Source organism: Ascidiella aspersa, chromosome 1, assembly GCF_963924565.1.
Source record: "Ascidiella aspersa chromosome 1, kaAscAspe10.2, whole genome shotgun sequence".
NCBI lineage: Eukaryota > Metazoa > Chordata > Ascidiacea > Phlebobranchia > Ascidiidae > Ascidiella > Ascidiella aspersa.
The window spans coordinates 33106125-33123314 of NC_139447.1; the positions used below are offsets into that span (position 1 = coordinate 33106125).

The window sequence follows — 17190 nt, forward strand, 5'->3', positions numbered from 1 at the left end:
CAATCACCTTTGTTCGGCGGGCTAGAGCTTAAAACAACACACGTTCAGGCAAACTGCATTTGCTGATGTAAATTGCGCTGTAAGAACTGGTTGTTGTACCGTAGTTGCTGGCAAACATGGCTCCCGGAACGCGATGGGGCACCATAAGTCCTTGCTACTTTCCGCTGGGCCACCAAAGGATGACCAACTTCGAAATCCAGCAGTCAGTTGAGCGTCTGTCCATTCATCGACCTCGTCAAGTCAAGTAAGTGGGTAAAGTTGGATCAGTGGTTCTCAAAATATTTTAGCTTGTGGCGCGAGAAAATATTTAAGCACTGGCCCCCAACAATATTTTTTTCCAACTTTTATCTTGTAAATGTGCTTCGTGTAAACTTCTATCTATTTTTACGACTTTTTGGCATTTAAAGGAGATCTTTTAAACCCAAAGACGTCTTGAATATTATGGCATGTTAAGCCATGTGAACTTAAAAACTATATAAAGTGCATTTTATTAAATTTTACTATACATGCTATTATTTCCAACAATGTGCGAACCTCTTTTATGTGTCCAATGTGCGCCACTTTCTATTTTAAGTTGAAAGTTTTGCCAATTTGAACCAAATAAATGTTGTTTTTTTTATAGTGAGTTATACTGGATTTAGCTGCAATAATTTGCGCAGGAGTTTGCTAAAAATGAAGTGGTTTTCTTTAATTATTATTTTTGTGACGTCACGTCATGGCGTAACCTTGTGACGTCATTCCTAAAAATTTCACGGCCTAATCCCAAACAAAAATCCCGGATCCGGCTCTGACCCAACAATAGGCTATTAGCTTTGTTGTTTGTTATTTCCCTATCGATTCGTTGCAATGTTGCCACTATATAAACTATAGTTTTACCTGAAAACAAGTTTGTTTGGCGTTTGTAGTAAAACTTAGTAGAAATATCAAAGCCCATACAAAAGTAGGTCGCATTTTGAACGTTTCAAATAATTCTTTATTTATTTTCTACATCTGAACGTTCAAAATGCTACCTACATCTGTATGGGCTTTGACTTTCTTAAGACGTTTTAAAAAAATGCTTTGTTGAACGTGACTAAAGCGGTTTCTAAAGGCGAGACAAAACGTGATAAGGAAATCTCATATTAACAAACACGAATTCTAGTTTAACAGACGAATAATAACATATTATATGCCTATAGGACACCGAAGACTGCTTTGTAAACCGTAACGACCAAGGTCTAAAAAAATGAATAAAGAATGGCCTGTAAGGCGCTAATCCGTTTTTTTATTCAGGCAATGGTGGCCGGACGAGTGGTCCCATAATAAGGCCACACGCGCCCAAATCAAAACAACCCTGAGCCGACTCACCAAGAACGCGTCGGAAAAGGTCACCGATTCGAAGCGGGTTGCCCAAGGCAGAATTTACAGGATGGGTGTGGTCAATAGCTACGCTTGGAAAGGATACAACTGAGATTTAAGCACACTTTGTGCTCGTTTTATACCTTAGGTTTGTTGTCGATTAATTGCAATTCCTTTTTTTGTCTTTCTGTGAATGGTGGTAAACATTTTTTTGTTATTACAGATTTATCGTGTTGGAAAAACTTTGTTTTGCTTTCTCCATAAAGAACCATTGGTTTCTAAATTATTGTACATTTCGTTTGTAAACTTTTAAATAACTTTACCTGGCTTTTATTGTTTGTAACCATTATTGCAGAGGTTCTCAACCTTTCATGAGTCGTGGCCCCCTTTCATTAGCACTAAACACTCCGTGACCCCCCTTGCTCACGAATTTGAGAAACACTTTAAATAACATTATAAGAGAGGTCTTTAAAGACGTAACACAAACCAAAAAAATAGTTTAACAGGCTAATTAGTAAACTAAGACAAGCTTGTGGCCCCCTGAAGACTGCTCCGTGGCCCCCCTGGGGGGCCGAGGGCCACGGTTGAGAAACGCTGCATTATTGGTTCCTTGCAATAAAACTATAAAAAGACGTCCATAAATAAAGATCAACTATTAGCCTACTAATATATAACGAAATGTATTGAAATTGATTAACTTAACTCGCATTCTATTGAACTATAATGTGGACTAAAACTTTTCAGTCACAAATGCCTATTCGTCCGCACACACCACTTTTAATGCACTATATAGATGCCGTCGATAGGTATATCAGGGTAGCATCTTCTTTTTTATCTTTAGTGCCAAAACCAATTAAAATAAAGGTGCATTAAAAAAAAAAAAAAAAAAAAAAAAAATATGTGTTAGCTTGTTTCCCTAGTAATCTAGCAGATTTGAGGGTGTGAATATATAGATAATTATACAGTTAGTGTTGTACCAGTATCTTGTCAATCTGTTTAAAACTATAGTTTTCTTTATTAAATAAAATAGAACCACAACGGGCAGTATGCTTCACGTTTATTTGCAAGCGAAAAAACAAGAGTAATAGAAAATAAGCAACAAAAACATGGGTGCACCTTGCAATACGACTTAAGTGGATTGTAATCGAAAATGTACAACTATAACAACTTGAAAAAAAAAACGCAGAACCTCTGAATATTTACTACAAGCGTATATTAAGTCCTGATGTCTTACGACATTAGCTCTGTTGCTACTAAACTCTTGCAGGTAAAAACATGCGTTATCTTGAGGAAATCATTTTAATATAAATGCAGAAGACAGAAGTAGGTATCATTTCGAACGTTTTTTCGAATTCTTGTTTCATTTTTCAACGTAGATTGTGTTAGAAATGAACAGAGTTATTCAAAACGTTCAAAATGATACCTACTTCTGTATGGGCTTTAATATTCTTACTACGTCAAACTGCAACCATTATGCTCCAATGTTAGATTTGTTTGACTCCATATGTTGTCTTTGAGGAACTATACCATTTAGAAATAACTTAAACACTGGAAAAGATATGGAACTTAGAGGCAAAAAACAAGGAAGGATTGCACGAAATTAAAATATTCAAGAAAATGTCAAAACGAAGGCGATCAATTTTGAAACAAGCCAACAGTTGGCTTTATAAATTTAGGATTTTTGCATATTTCACTACAACTAAATAAATAGGAAAAACGAAAAAAAAGTTTAAGAAATCGATTTGAAAAGGCAAAAACGAAAACGCAATCGAAACCGTTTTACTATTTCATTGCACATGAAGCGATTAGGTATATTTTTATAAAGAAAGGCGTAATTGTCTCTTGCTAACGAATGTTAGATAAATATCTTAGACATGTATGAGGAGGAGCAACACAAAAACATTGAAACTTTTTTACAAATTACAAAAAATGGCGTAATATTTTGGCTAAATTATGCTTCTTTGACAAAAATGTATTGTAAGTAAAAATTAGGTCAATTTATTTTTTAGAAAAAATTAATTTATTACATAAAAATGATATAAAAAATTAGAACAAAACATAAGATTTGTGATTGTCAGATACGCAAGGATTTGAATCATATAAATAGAAAAACAAATACTGAATATTATGGTGGTGTGTTGGTTCTTAGGATCATACCAGTAATCAAGTTCACTTAAGAAAGCTCTATTTTTATAAAAAAGCATGACAAAATTTGTAAGTCACACGCAGTGTAGGTGGAAGTAATGTAAAGTAAATTAAGTTGGCGGAAAAGATTTGCTTCACATTAAATGCATAAATAAGTTCAAGTTAATCTATAGTTGCTGAAACTAACCCAATAGATACAAGGCGATATGGGTTCAAAGAGAGGCTAAGCTACTAACTTACAATTAGCTTGAAGTCAGGTTAACGATAAGTTGCTTAACCAACAGCAACAAAGCGCTTGCTAGAACGTTAACTGTTTTTTTTTCAGAATAAAGGTAAATTGCGCCAATGTTTTGGGACACTAACGTACGTTACTGCATCAGGTAGCACAGAGAAACGAACTATAGGCTATTTTGCGAAAATTTCGCAAATTTATGGACAAAAGCTAATCAAGGACACAAAAAACGAAAATAACAAGAATAAACCTAGATTGTTAGAGTAACCTCTTAAATGAAGATGTTAGATAACACAGCATATCCCGGGTTTTGTCTTTTGACAAAAAGGTTAGTAAGGCTTGAATGACAGCTCTTAAGGGAAAAAAGAAACAATAACGTCAAAAGAGAAAAAAGCGAAACCTGGGTTATCAGAGTACCCCCAACTAAAATTAGGCCTGAGATATCACAGCAGAATTGTTCTTCGGGTAGATTAGGAACAATTTAGAAAGACACGAAAAACAGCTCATAGCGTGAAGTTCTCTAGAATTGAACTTCAAACTTGACTGTCTTAGTCGAACGGGTGATGCTTAAAATTTAGCCTAAAAAAAAACAGTAACGCAAAAAAACATTGACGAATTTCAGTCTTGAAAGTAACAACTAACCAGGCAAGGATCTTGAAAGCGCCACATTTTACCGAAGATTTTTCAAAGTTTTTAGCAGACATCTTTCATGAACAGAAAGTTAAATAAAAACAAAGAAAAGGCGAATGGAGAATCTTGGTCGTGGGGGTATCACGATATTTAAGGAGCAAAAATGACAAACAGAAAAACAAACGGTAACAGTACCTTGACCTCAACGACTAATTCGGTAAAGCAAAATCGCCCGATCAACTGTTTGGAGGTTAAATCTGAAAACAAACGAAGGAAAAACAAGAAAAAAAAGCGTTAGCGAGATAAACACAAAAAATCCGGGTCTTTAGAGTACGCCAACGCCGGCCAGAATGGCCAGAACGAGGAAGACAAGGTAGAGAGAGATTAGAATGTAGCCATAAGCCGGGGTTATGCGGAACTGGCGCAGGGGAATTACCACGAATGAGACACAAAGACTGGTGAGCAGCCCACCGCAGATGGTGGCTTCAATGTGGGTGAATGCGACCTGGAGAAACAAAGAGTTTAGGTGTTCGATACTTTTACTTAGGGAAGTCCGAAACTAGACTGTTTAATCCGATACTAATAACCGATATTTTGGAATAGAAGTATCGCGATCAGATCCGATCCGATACCAAATGACGTCATTACTATGCTCAAAAAAGTAAAATCTGTTAACTATAGGAATGTTAAAAAAATTTGGGCCTGCCAACGTGAAAAAAATACCTTTTGAACCTTTATTTTATCTATTTGGCTACTTTGGGCATAACAATGAGTCACTTGACGTCATCGGTATCCAATCAGATCTCATACATAGATAAAAAAAAATACGATATAAAAAATAAACCTTTAAAATTCCGCCACAAAAGCTTCTAAAAAAAACAACAAATTTCCATTGTCGCTTTGGCATCTACTATATCGCCAATCAGGTTTATTGCTTTATTTTGATGAAGTTTACAATGCTAAAAATCATGAAAAAAATTCCACTGCTGAGCGTAATGATTGTTCGTCAGTCGTCACTACTACATTTAGAACGGGCAAAATAAAACTGGGCGTCGTAACGCAAGAAAATTGCTCAATTGCTAACGATTGAATTTAACATCTACCTCCATCTACCGGTAAATACAAATGGCGTCAAAACGGTGGGTTTTACCCAACACTAAGGTATGGTTACTTGCAGACAATGTAAAGAGTAATAGTTTCCCTATAAATTAGGTCAATCTTTAAATTTTAAATAAACAACCACAAAAACAGAAATTATGGGTGTATTATTTTGTCGTATTAGGCATTATTATGTTTTACCCTAAAATTGTGTTTTTAACTGGTTATATTTACAACAGGTTGTTATTTTACCTGTACTGGACTTCCACCGTTCTGTATAATGGCGACGGTGCATGGAAGACCAAGACCAATAAGAAGGTCTGATTAATAGTTGTTAAGGATATAAATAGCAAAAGCCGTAAACCTTCGAACTATTCTAAAAGCAACGTTTAGGTAAAGAGGTAGGAGATTCGGTTGAAACAGAATAAAATCATAGATTGACATAGGAAATCGAGTCATTTGCATTATAAATAAAATAGTAAACTATTAAATTTGACGCACCTATAGATTTTAATAGCTATTTGGCAATAAAACGCACCTAACTAAACATATGAAAACTTAGGTAATACAAATACATTTGTCTAAATACTTGCACTTGAGTTAATTTTTAAACTATCAATTTACGATACAGGACTTTTGAGCTAAATCAAGATCATTACGACTCTGCACTTATTCAGAAACAGTTTCTTTTTTTTAACTGGGGTACGCGAACCCTTAGGGGTGCATGAATTCATGAAGCCCTAAATATAATCTGTGTAATTTAAAAAAAAATGGAATGACTTATTATTCAAAAAAAGAAAAAGATTAATTAAGAAAATAACGCTTTAGACCTGGCTTCGTCCTGAAATCAGCATGTACCTCAAGTCTACGTGTTTCATGGCGTCATTTTGAACTATAAGAGATTCATTTAATTCAAAAGAGTAAATGAACTATCGATCATAGGTATGTTTTCTAACGAAAAAGGAAATGTTTGGCTTTATAACCTGGAAATCATAATACTTGCACTTATTTCTCTACACTTGTCGTTTTTTTTGGTAACGTAACAATAAAGAAAACTGAATTTCCAGTTCTGCCAAAAAATGAGTTTCACCTTGTCCTAAAGATATTTCTTGAATCACAAAAAACAAAAAAAAGCAAAAAGGATACTGAACAAAGGTCCGCCGAAACACGCCGATATGCTCATTCGGGGATTCCCCCGTTTGGCAAGCGACACGTCAGCTATGACGTCACCGATCGAGTTGCCCCAGGCGAGGAAGGTGAGGCCCATTATGACGTTAGTGACATTGAGCATTGTCCCGAAGGTCTGGATGAGGTTTACAATCTCGTTTGCGATTGTGTAGGTCAGGATGATAGCAGCCACGAAGCCAATGTAGGCGAACACCTGAAGAAGGAAAGTTGCTTAAGAAAAAATATGTTCGAACCGTAAATGTTCCAGAAAGTTCTTTGCAATTAACCTAAACAAATCGGAATAAGCGAATGCCTGAAGCAAGTAAACATCAACACAATTGGGTAAGCCTGCGGTTTATCTTGGGTCATTAAGGGTTACTTTATCGTGCATAAACACACATAAACACAAACGCTGGACTGTTTCTTTAATTTCGATAAAATATATACAAATATATATTTAATTCCATGGTCACTCGTGCCAATATCAACTATACACTTGATAACATGTTTACCAGGAGATTTCCTATAGCTCAACACTCGCATTCTATTTTAAGATGAAATGCCCTAAAAATAGGTGCCGGGTGATACACAAAGTTGTTTAATAAGTAAGTCAGATTCAAAAAGTTAAAAAACGAAATTTGGTGTGTGGCCTCTTGGCATTTAATACACAATTTATTGGTTTTAATATCCCTATAAGTTGACATTAAAAAAAAGTATAGGTGTTTGACATTTAAACAACATACTGACTTCAAACAGATATAGACAAACGTAAAAATATAACTTATCTTCTTTATTCAGCAATACTCACCCATTGATAAACCGGCTTCTTTTCATTGGAGCTCGTGAACCAAACGACGACAGAAAAAATCGCACTAATCACAAGCAGCAACGCCCACACCGGGAACACGCCCCCTATCGTCACGTCACCCCCTGCAAAACAATAAAACTAAATGATGACGTCACGTCGCCCCCTGTCGAAGAATCACACAAAACAATGACGTCACGCTTCCAAGAAAAGCGACACCTTTCTAGTTCTGATATTTGGAATATTGGAACGGAGTAATTGCACTTGCTGAAACTAAAAATCTGCTGTTTTAAAAAATTCCCTGAATTTAAATTGAAAGCTGTTTTAATTAAATTGTAATAGGGCGTAAATAAAATAACAAATAAAAATAAAGGAATCGCTAAAATTCGAAAAAAAGGAGAGCGGGCAGGATTTTTCTATAGCTTGCTATTAAATAGTGTAATATTACACAAAATAAGACTCTATTTTAACTGAATATTTGTCAAGCGGGTATGAGACATTTATTGTCTAATAAACAGTTGTCCAAATAAATGAATGGTGGTTAAAGCAACGTCTGAAATAATTTTTAGAAAACTATAAACAAGAAACCTTTAAACAGTGCTAGAAACTCTTGTTGAATAGTTCCAATGCCGTGCTTCTAATGTTACCAAGATTTTCTAAAACGTACACATCAAGCAAAAAATAATCTATACACAACATTACATATATGTACAAGGCAGCTTTTCACCTTTGGTAGCGAAAACGCAGAGCATTGGAGACAATAGTAGGCTGAGGCAATACAGAGGTCTGTTCCATCTGTCGTTGTGCTCTTCGTATCCCACCAAAGGGATTGTAGCGTTGCATAGAATCTTCCACGGAATCTGGTAATAGAAGAAACCCGGTGACAGAAAAGTGATTTCGTTCGAGTTATTTAAATTTTACTGTTTTTTATTACTAAGGATGACTTTTAGTCGAACGGTGTACAAAAATATTCTAAACTAAATGATTTTGAATGTTCTTCTAATTGTTACGGACCGAAATATAAACATCTATACATTTTTTCGATTGGGTCAGAATTTTGATGTTTGTCTAGCATTTTTATATTTATGGAAAACAAATAATTTCCTTAATTTCTAACACTGATTTTCCTCATACGTTACCAATGAATGCATTTAAAAAAAGCAATATTTGAAAAAGGTAAGCTGTATCTCGTAGCACCATAACCACAATGGACATTAGTTGGTCTAATAAACGTCATGAATAGGATATTTGATTGTACTTTTGCTTAGTACGATTTTGCAAGGGGATAGGCCTGAAGTCTTAAGAATATTAAACAAACTATTAAAAACTGATGACGACTTGCAGGCAATGGAAAAATATAGAGCTATAACCTATTTTTTTCACTTTAGAGTTACTTTTCTTCAAAATATTATATTTAATTAGTCAAAAAAGCTGGCGTACATGATTGACTCGGAATCTTGGAAAAGAGCCTTCCTAAAAATCGCGCTTATGCCAAAAAAAGCGCAAATCCTTTTATGGGCCAATAATATGTTATTCCTTACCAACCTCTCCTCTTGATGTAATCAAAAAAAAAAAATTAAATACTAAATCAATTCCAAAAAAATGTCAAAATACTTCGCTGAAGCTGGCGTGCATACAGATCCCAAAAACAATTTAAAAAACTTTTATCCTTATTTTTACAACTTTGGTGTATTTAAAAAAAATACAACACACTCCAGCTTTTTCCGATCGCCTGCGACAACCTAATTCTAGCGTAACGCTTCCAGATATAAGGTCAAGGTGCAAGCCTCTTTCCTGGCCTTTACCTGCAGAATCATGACGCTTTTTCTTGCCACACCCGCTCTCTTCCATTGACCACCACGAAACGGCTTCAGACCGAACCACAGGATAAACCAGATCGATTTTCCCTCGAAGTTAACCTTCTCTTCCAAGATGTCGTCAAGTCCAGGTATTTCCCCGGAAGAACTCGGAATGTCTGCGAACGGTAGTTTTGAGAAAAAATTGGATATCTTGCGTCAAATATGACTATTTTCCTTGTGTTAAAATTCTTTCATTGAAAGAATACTAAATCAAAGTTACTCGTGATTACTAAATCTAGGTTTGGAGCATATTGCTTGAAGGTTATATGGTTTGAATATGCCGTAAAATGAATATCAAAACCCATGCAGTAGTAACTAGCATTTTAAACGTTTCAATAAATCTTAAGATAATGGCTGGAGGTTGTAGTTGGATGTATAATGGCCGTAAAACACGATACGGAAGTAGCATTTGGTAATGCTTTCGAATAACTCAAAAAAATCGTCCGACTTCTGTATGGGCTTTGATAATAATATATATAGATTTATTTAGCGCATTACGTATGTTATTTCGTTGTCACGTTTAATAGTAATACGTCTTTATATTTGTATAGTTAAAGTTATTAGTGGCAAATTTGCTGTTAGACTCGTCTAGATGCCTCAAATTTGACAAATAGGCGTTTTTTTGCACAACCCTAATAAACAGGTTAAGGTGGATGTCGCTTCTTCGTATAACGTAGCACAGACATATCAGTGGCTTTATAAAATTAAATAGGTTTTATTAAGTTATAGCGAAGAATTGTCAAATATTGTGTTCAAAAATCAAAAAAACTTTTTTTTGTATCTTATCCTACCCGTTATCATAATGTTAACCGACATTACCAATATTGCTTAGTAAAAAAAAGGTTCGCTGCACCACGGTTTGCATTATCAGGAGCTATATTTTAATAGGCCAATATTTGAATTGAGGGCAATTTAAATCAACAAAACTTCGCAGCACTGTACGTTTGGAACGTTTCCTTTTGAAATCGAGAATATGGTACTGGAACTTGCTAGAATAGATGTACTTTGGTACACAAACGAATATACAGCTAGGAGGCATATTATGCCTACGCCTATATGTACTTCCTTTAATGACATGTTTCCCAACCGGATAAAGTAGTTAATTAAGTCGCTCAGGAGAAAACGAGAAGTCGGCAGTAATGAGACGAGAAAGAATTTTAAAGTGCGACGCAAAACAACAAAAGTGAGAAACTAACTTGCCAAGTTACCTTTTAAACTTGCGTTCTCATTTCCAAAACTTGCAAATCTTAGTACATTTAAAACAAATTCCCAATGTTTTATTTTTATTATTGCAAAAAGTGACGTAATGCAGTCTGTAGTAGCGGACTTAAATCTTTTAGGCAAAATGACTTTACTTACCGGAAGTCTTTTGGACAATGACTTTACTTAACTTAAGTCTTTTGGTCATTTTTTGCACAAAAAAAATTTGCCCGTCGTATGTTGCGTTAAACGACTTTACGAATTCCAATAGTTTAAAGTATAATTATGACTTGGGACTCGGCTTAGGCAACCGATGACTTGGACCGCTACTTGACTTGTTATTTATTCGAAAAACTTGTACTTTTTTATTTCACAAATTACTTGACTGGGAGTTTAACGATTTCAAAATGACTTGCTAACAAGCAGTGATTGTAAATGTTACCGTTATTTTTGTGGACTGTTTAAGTAGGGTTCACTATGATTTCAAGGGAGCGAAGGGGTCGGCAAAATAAATATAGTTCTAGATAGGTCCACAAAAATAGAAGACTTAAGGGTGACTGGTCGTACCTTTCTTTGATTGTTCCTCATCAGGAACACTAAACCTGGTTCTCTTCTCACTGTTCCAACTGCTAGTTCGTAGTTTGACGTCTTCCCACGCAAGTTCTTGCTCGGCGTGGTTGTTGTTTGCGTTTCTAAAGCAAGACTGATTTTATCATCGTGTGGCTTTGAGTGTGGCGAAGTGATTTGAGAGTTGTATGACTCGGAAGTCGGAATCGCGTTTAATATTTTCGGTTCGAATAGAACTCGGCTTTTAAACTGGTTGCCAGTAGTTTAAGACCACCAGAAGCCGGAAAGGCCATTACCGTAATCAATCGACAAAAAAGTCGTGCACGCGAGACAATAATAGAAAAAAACCAAGGTTACAAGTAGTTCAAGGAGTCTTAGAAAAAGGTAACGGGCGTCGGTCGATCTATAAAGGACTTTCGTCACGCAAGACATTAAAACGAAAAACTGAACTGCGGTGAAATTTGAACTCCCGAACTCGATTATACCGGGGCCGTCTGCAATAATAGCTATCCGTAGGCTCGGAGGTGAATCAAATCGAGAATTAATAACAGCACCTTTGTCTGCTGCACTCTGTTCGCAAAATTTGCATGTGGTGAGGTAATTCATGACATCGCCCAAGTTATAAAACTGTGCAAAAGCGGATTATCTTTTGATAAGGCAAACCTGGTGGCGGATAGTAGCCCTGTGTTCTCGTTCACTTCAGGAGCCTCGTTAACACTTCCTTCTTTCACCTCGTCCTGCATCAAAGCTCGTCTCGCGGCTCGTTGTCGCTGGTTAATGTAGCGACCTATCGCCACCACAGTCACGTAGAACACGTAGAAAACAAGGAACCCTGGAAAAAAGTCGATTTGCATTAAAAATACGACCTTTTTGTGGAGTTACAAAATAGGTTGGTAATTTCAAAATGATTTGCACAGCTTTTTAGGAACGCTTAAAAACTCAGAAACGTTATTTTATATATATACACATTTCGGGCCGGACATATTTTATTGCTCATATTTGTCTATGAAACCTAACATATCTCTTGCACCGCCTTTTTAGCCATGAAAAATAAACGTTTTTCGGCAAAATAGCTGCAAATGACAATTTTATGACAACTTCAAATTAAAAAAAATATTTTAATCAATCCTTGTTTGTCAGGATATCTTGCATTCATTGATTGTTTCATATAACAATGCGGAGTAGAGGTTACCCATTATACATTTTTTTTAATTATACCTCTTAAAACCAATTATTATACCTTGTAATACACCTAATATTGTAACTTACCAACAGAACTTAGCAGTGGTATTTCGCTGTAGTAGAGGCAATAGAAGGCCCAGAATGTGGAGGCGATAAAAAATGACATGTCGCGTAGGAAGGGGCGTTGTGGAATGGTGAACTCCTGTGTAGTGGCCACCAGACCGGCCACCACGGTTGTAAGCAACATGGCCGCACCTGTCAGCAACAAAACACGTGTTGGTTGCGTATTAATGTGGGTGTAGGGTTAAAAGGCATTTGTATTTAGGGATTTCCGATACTTTGTACTTTATTCGGAGCCTTGAGAAAAAAGTTCGGCCGTCCGACTTAATATTAAATGACGCCATTGCTATAACTAAATAAGCAGAATTACTAAACATAAAGTTTTTCAGGCTTTATCAGAAGGAGTCTTAGTGCCATTCGAAAGGTTACCGACAATTTCTGAAAAACATTCATTTCGAGGTAGAAAGTGCTATGTTGGTTCCATACCATGGTTTAAATACCGAGATTAATTTGGCTTTTGGTATGACCAATACCACAGAAGTAACAGATAATCAACGATAAAACTTTATGAACTCAAACGTAAACCTAACAAAAGTATGTACAATTCAATTTTTTGGCATTACGTAAAAATCATTACAGTAATTTTTATTTGTTTCTTGTCAATTGAACATAACATTAAACCGAATGCATTTATGCTGATAGTTGTAACAAATGATCATTTCTACATACAGTCATTTATAATATTTTGTTCTTGATTTCAGTTGGCTTTAAAATCGTTAAAAATATTTACATAAGTTAAAACAGCTTGCACAAATCGCACATTTGCAAAAAAACTAAGACATTATATCAACATATTTAAAACAGGTTCCTCTGGAAATATATATATATAACATATATTGCCAGAGGAACCTGTTTTAAATATACTATGCCTGGTAGCAACAGCATATTTATACATTATATCAACATTGCACTATATGAATACTGCTGCTAGTCTGCTGTTTACAATGACTTACCCAACAATGCTCCAACAGCTACGCTTGTTGCTGAGGGGTTGGGGTTGGTAAAGGCTGCAAATGCACTGAACAAATCCGGGGCTCCATTTCCAAATGCAACAATGGTTAAGCCGTGCAATCAAACAATTGGTCAAGGAGAAACATCAAATAAAAATATGAAAATAAATGTGTGTCTATTAGTTGTTCCAAACCAATGCTGAATGATTTTAGAAGTTTTTTATAATAATTTCTTAATTTTTTTTATAAGAAATTTGATTGTATAAGAATTTTTATTACGAAAGACTTACTTAATTTTTTCAAACATACATAAAAATTGACTCATTTATCAATTCATTACCTAAAGGTGGTCTATTTAACCCATTTTTGTATGACTAGAATACTGAAAGTTCTGTCAGAGAAAAAATATTATTTGAAATAAAAAGAAAAAGGATATTGCGATGTTTTCGCTGAGTCCAAGGTTGTGAGCGATGTATTCAAGAGCAGGACAAAAACTAAACAGAAATATGTAGTAAACAACTGGATCCTTGTAGCATGAGCAATCCCAAGGCTTACTACAGGAAACAGCTTTTTTGAAAGAAGGAATTGGTGATTAATCACACATAATTCAGAGTAATTGTTATGCATTAGGGAATTGTTACAGGCCTATAAAAGCTTAGGAAGTGGTTGGCACTGGCTGTTGCAGGCCTGGCCATCAGTAAATCATTAACATGGTATTGCATCTGTTGTGTAACATGGCATGCGAACTGTATACAATGAGTTACAACTACACACTACATTTATTACAAAAAAATATGAGACTAACAAAACAATTTTATTAAAACTGTATTCAATTATAGGACCTTTTTTTACTTAAAATAAGGCTAAGTAAGTTTGTTTGTCCAACAGACTTTTAAGTCAAGTAAGTCATTTGAAAACAACTACTCAAAAGTCACTGAAGTTAAGTATGTAAGTTGAAATCAATTACTTAAAAGTCACTTAAGTCATTTGAAAACATTTACTCAAAAGTCACTTAAGTTAAGTATGTAAGTTGAAAACAATTACTTAAAAGTCACTTAAGTCAAGTAAGTCATTTGAAAACATTTACTCAAAAGTCACTCAAGTTAAGTATGTAAGTTGAAAACAATTACTTAAAAGTCACTTAAGTCAAGTAAGTCATTTGAAAACATTTACTCAAAAGTCACTTAAGTTAAGATTCATGTAAGTTGAAAACAATTACTTAAAAGTCACTTAAGTTAAGTAAGTCATTTGAAAACAGTTACCTAAAAGTCACTTAAGTGAAGTAAGTCATTCAAAAACATTCACTTAAAAGTCACTTTTGTCATTTTAATATGTTACTTAAAAGTCACTTAAATTCAAGCAAGTCATTTGATAACAGTCACTTAAGTCAATTATGGCAAGTCAGTGACTTAGGTCATTCCAACAGTGATAATAAGTTTTCACAGGCAAACAGCAATCAAAATGCAAATCGTTAAATTCAGGATAATTAATCATTAAATTAAACAGATGTTATGAAATTCATTACACACAATATTTGTTTACATAACAAAAATTGTATGGCTAACTAATGTAATATTACACAAACAGTTCTCAGTAGAAATGTGTACATTTACTTGTTTGATTAACCCTACTGGTAACAAAATGCAAAATTTTACAAGACCTGGCTGTACGACAAAATTATTTAAACAATATTAGGTTACTATTCAATCGACAATGTTGCTAATTTAAAAGAGTTGGTTCGTTTGATTTTATTTACGCGAGAGGAAAGTCATATGTTAAAACATTATCAATATACTTGAAAAAACAAAATGTTGTTTTAAATCTTACAATCCTTCTGCAGAGGTTCCAAGTCCAACAAAAAGAAAGATCAACCAAATTGCCTAAAATAAAAAGTTTGTCTTTTCAAAAACAATTAAGCAATATTTGTATAAAACAAGTGCACAACAAAATTGAAAACAGAAAACCTGTTAATTTGTTGATAAATCTACCTGTCAATTGTTGATAAATAAAACTTTTTCATTGACAAATTAATATTCTTAACGTAATATGGAATAAATTTGTTTAAAGTCAGTAAAAGATATTGATTTTTTTGGTTTAGTAAGTTAAAAATTATTACAACTTACATGGAATGCAAGGGTATATATATAAAACAAAATAAAAAAAAACTTGAAAACATAACTTACATAAATAGTTGCAATGGCAGGAAGGTACTTGTTATTAAATTTGCAAAATGCCGTGGAAATGTAATCAACAAATCCCTCGTCCATTTGGCAATTTTCCGTTTCGTTAATAAACTTGCACCATTCTGAAGAGTTGTGAAGTTTGTGGTAATCCCGGCACTGAAAAAGATGCATTGACATTCAAAATCTTAAATGTAAAAAAACAAAAAAAATCTGGATGTTTTTCATCTTATATTTTTCAAAAATAAAATTGTTTTATTCTAAACTTGATTTCTGACATTCCTAAACTTTAAAATAACATTTCAGACATTTATTTTCGCTACATAACTAACTAGAGATCCATTGTTATTTATCAGACCAATACCAATACCAGATTTTGCTCACAGATACCTGATACCGATATTTTTATATATCTCGAATATCATAATAAATTAAGTTGATAGAAAATAAAATCAAAATCACATTTCAGTTCTAGCCTACCTATATCTTATTTTGTATATTAACTTTGCATGATGCTGAACGAATCTTTTTTTTTCTAAAAATAAGAAATTCATTTGTTTTATAGCAAAATCTTTTCATAACAAAATATCAGCAAAAATATATCAGCCCAAATTTACTTATCACTCTATGTCTATATCCAACAAACGTTTTTTGTTTTAGGTACTCATTTTGATTAAAAAAGCTTTAATTTGATTTATACATTAGGAATAAAATGCATAAAAAAACAAACCTCAGTAGACGGCTTGGAAATTAAATTAGTTCCATTGTATGGCTGTATCGTTCCATTCTCCAAATCAATGTCTAGAGCACTTGCCAAAAATAGATTACAAAAAAGAATAAGTGCAACATACTTCATGACAGTAACTTATTATAGAATAAGATCCTAGTAAAAGAAAATACATTTGATAACATGCTCAAATAGTATCTTAAATTCATAAATGTTTATGTAGATTAACAGGGTAATAATTAAAATAATATATGCTTGTGGCCCCAAAATATCTGTGTCTCCCCAGGAAGGCCTAGGTACATGGTTGAAAAACAGCCTTAATTACAATTTGCACATGTATGTACCAGATTGGAAACTTTGGATTTTACATAGTGGAGACGAATTTGCAACTTGAAATTGGGGGGCTTTAAAAACATTTCCGCCAAAATTGTCGCGGTTGTAATAACCTTGGTTGTAATATTGAAAATGCTGAAAAAAAGAGCACGGCTGAAAACCGTTATCGCGACAAAAGTTTTGCGCGTTTGAGCAATTTTTCGGTGCTGACAGCATTTTAGGTAAATTATACAAGAAATGCGCAGCTATGACCTCGGTGGAGCAGGAAACTGCGTGGGGAATATTAAATCCCGCGCAGGCCTTATTTTCCAACCTGGTGTATGTAGAAGAATAAATTTTGTAACAAGTTTTAACTTTTTTTTAAGTTTTGAATTAGAATAAGTTTTCAATGAAAACTGGTCAAAATATATCCAGTGTTGAATTCCTTCATTTTTTGGGTAATATTGTGTGATACACACATATGTCAAGTTAAATGTTTGAGTTTTACACAAATTATAATCTTAAAAATTGCATATGAATTTTTACGCTTTGTGAGCCCTTAGAGTTTAGTTGTCAAAAGTTATCGATTCGTTAAAAACACATTACAATTTTATGTAATGATTGATTGTAGCATGCCGCCTGCAATTTTTTGTTTGCAGCTGCAATAAAGTACACTTC

The 17190-nt window shown here is 34.2% G+C and overlaps 2 protein-coding genes across 3 annotated transcripts; one reads left to right on the forward strand and one right to left on the reverse strand.

The window, feature by feature from the left end:
- LOC146169864 (uncharacterized) lies at positions 1-2210 on the forward strand. 2 transcript variants are annotated; one of them, XM_083380578.1, is made up of 3 exons: positions 1-244; positions 1273-1486; positions 1562-2210. In XM_083380578.1, the coding sequence occupies exons 1-2, from the start codon at positions 117-119 to the stop codon at positions 1448-1450; spliced, it is 306 nt and encodes a 101-aa protein (XP_083236704.1). In that variant the 5' UTR covers positions 1-116; the 3' UTR covers positions 1451-1486; positions 1562-2210. The 2 variants fall into 2 exon arrangements, with proteins under 2 accessions (XP_083236704.1, XP_083236696.1); XM_083380570.1 differs by having other exon boundaries at positions 2-244; positions 1273-2210.
- Positions 2211-2386: 176 nt separating this feature from the next.
- On the reverse strand, positions 2387-16329 carry LOC146169865 (mitochondrial sodium/calcium exchanger protein-like). The gene is made up of 14 exons (XM_083387724.1): positions 16204-16329; positions 15477-15632; positions 15121-15173; positions 13730-13787; positions 13297-13408; positions 12311-12478; positions 11705-11873; positions 11042-11166; positions 9221-9390; positions 8143-8275; positions 7419-7540; positions 6590-6824; positions 5696-5763; positions 2387-4850 (listed from the first exon to the last, which is right to left on the reverse strand). Exons 1-14 carry the CDS (start codon positions 16327-16329, stop codon positions 4671-4673), a joined length of 1875 nt encoding a protein of 624 aa, XP_083243850.1. The 3' UTR covers positions 2387-4670.
- Positions 16330-17190: the final 861 nt, after the last annotated feature.

Coding starts and splice junctions, on each gene's coding strand:
- LOC146169864 (XM_083380578.1), top strand. CDS start 117: ATGGCTCCCGGAACGCGATGGGGCACCATAAGTCCTTGCTACTTTCCG. Junction 245..1,272: donor CATCGACCTCGTCAAGTCAA/GTAAGTGGGTAA, acceptor TTTTTTATTCAG/GCAATGGTGGCCGGACGAGT.
- LOC146169865 (XM_083387724.1), bottom strand. CDS start 16,329: ATGAAGTATGTTGCACTTATTCTTTTTTGTAATCTATTTTTGGCAAGT. Junction 11,167..11,704: donor GGGCTACTATCCGCCACCAG/GTTTGCCTTATC, acceptor GTCTTGCTTTAG/AAACGCAAACAACAACCACG. Junction 6,825..7,418: donor AGAAGCCGGTTTATCAATGG/GTGAGTATTGCT, acceptor TTCCTTCTTCAG/GTGTTCGCCTACATTGGCTT.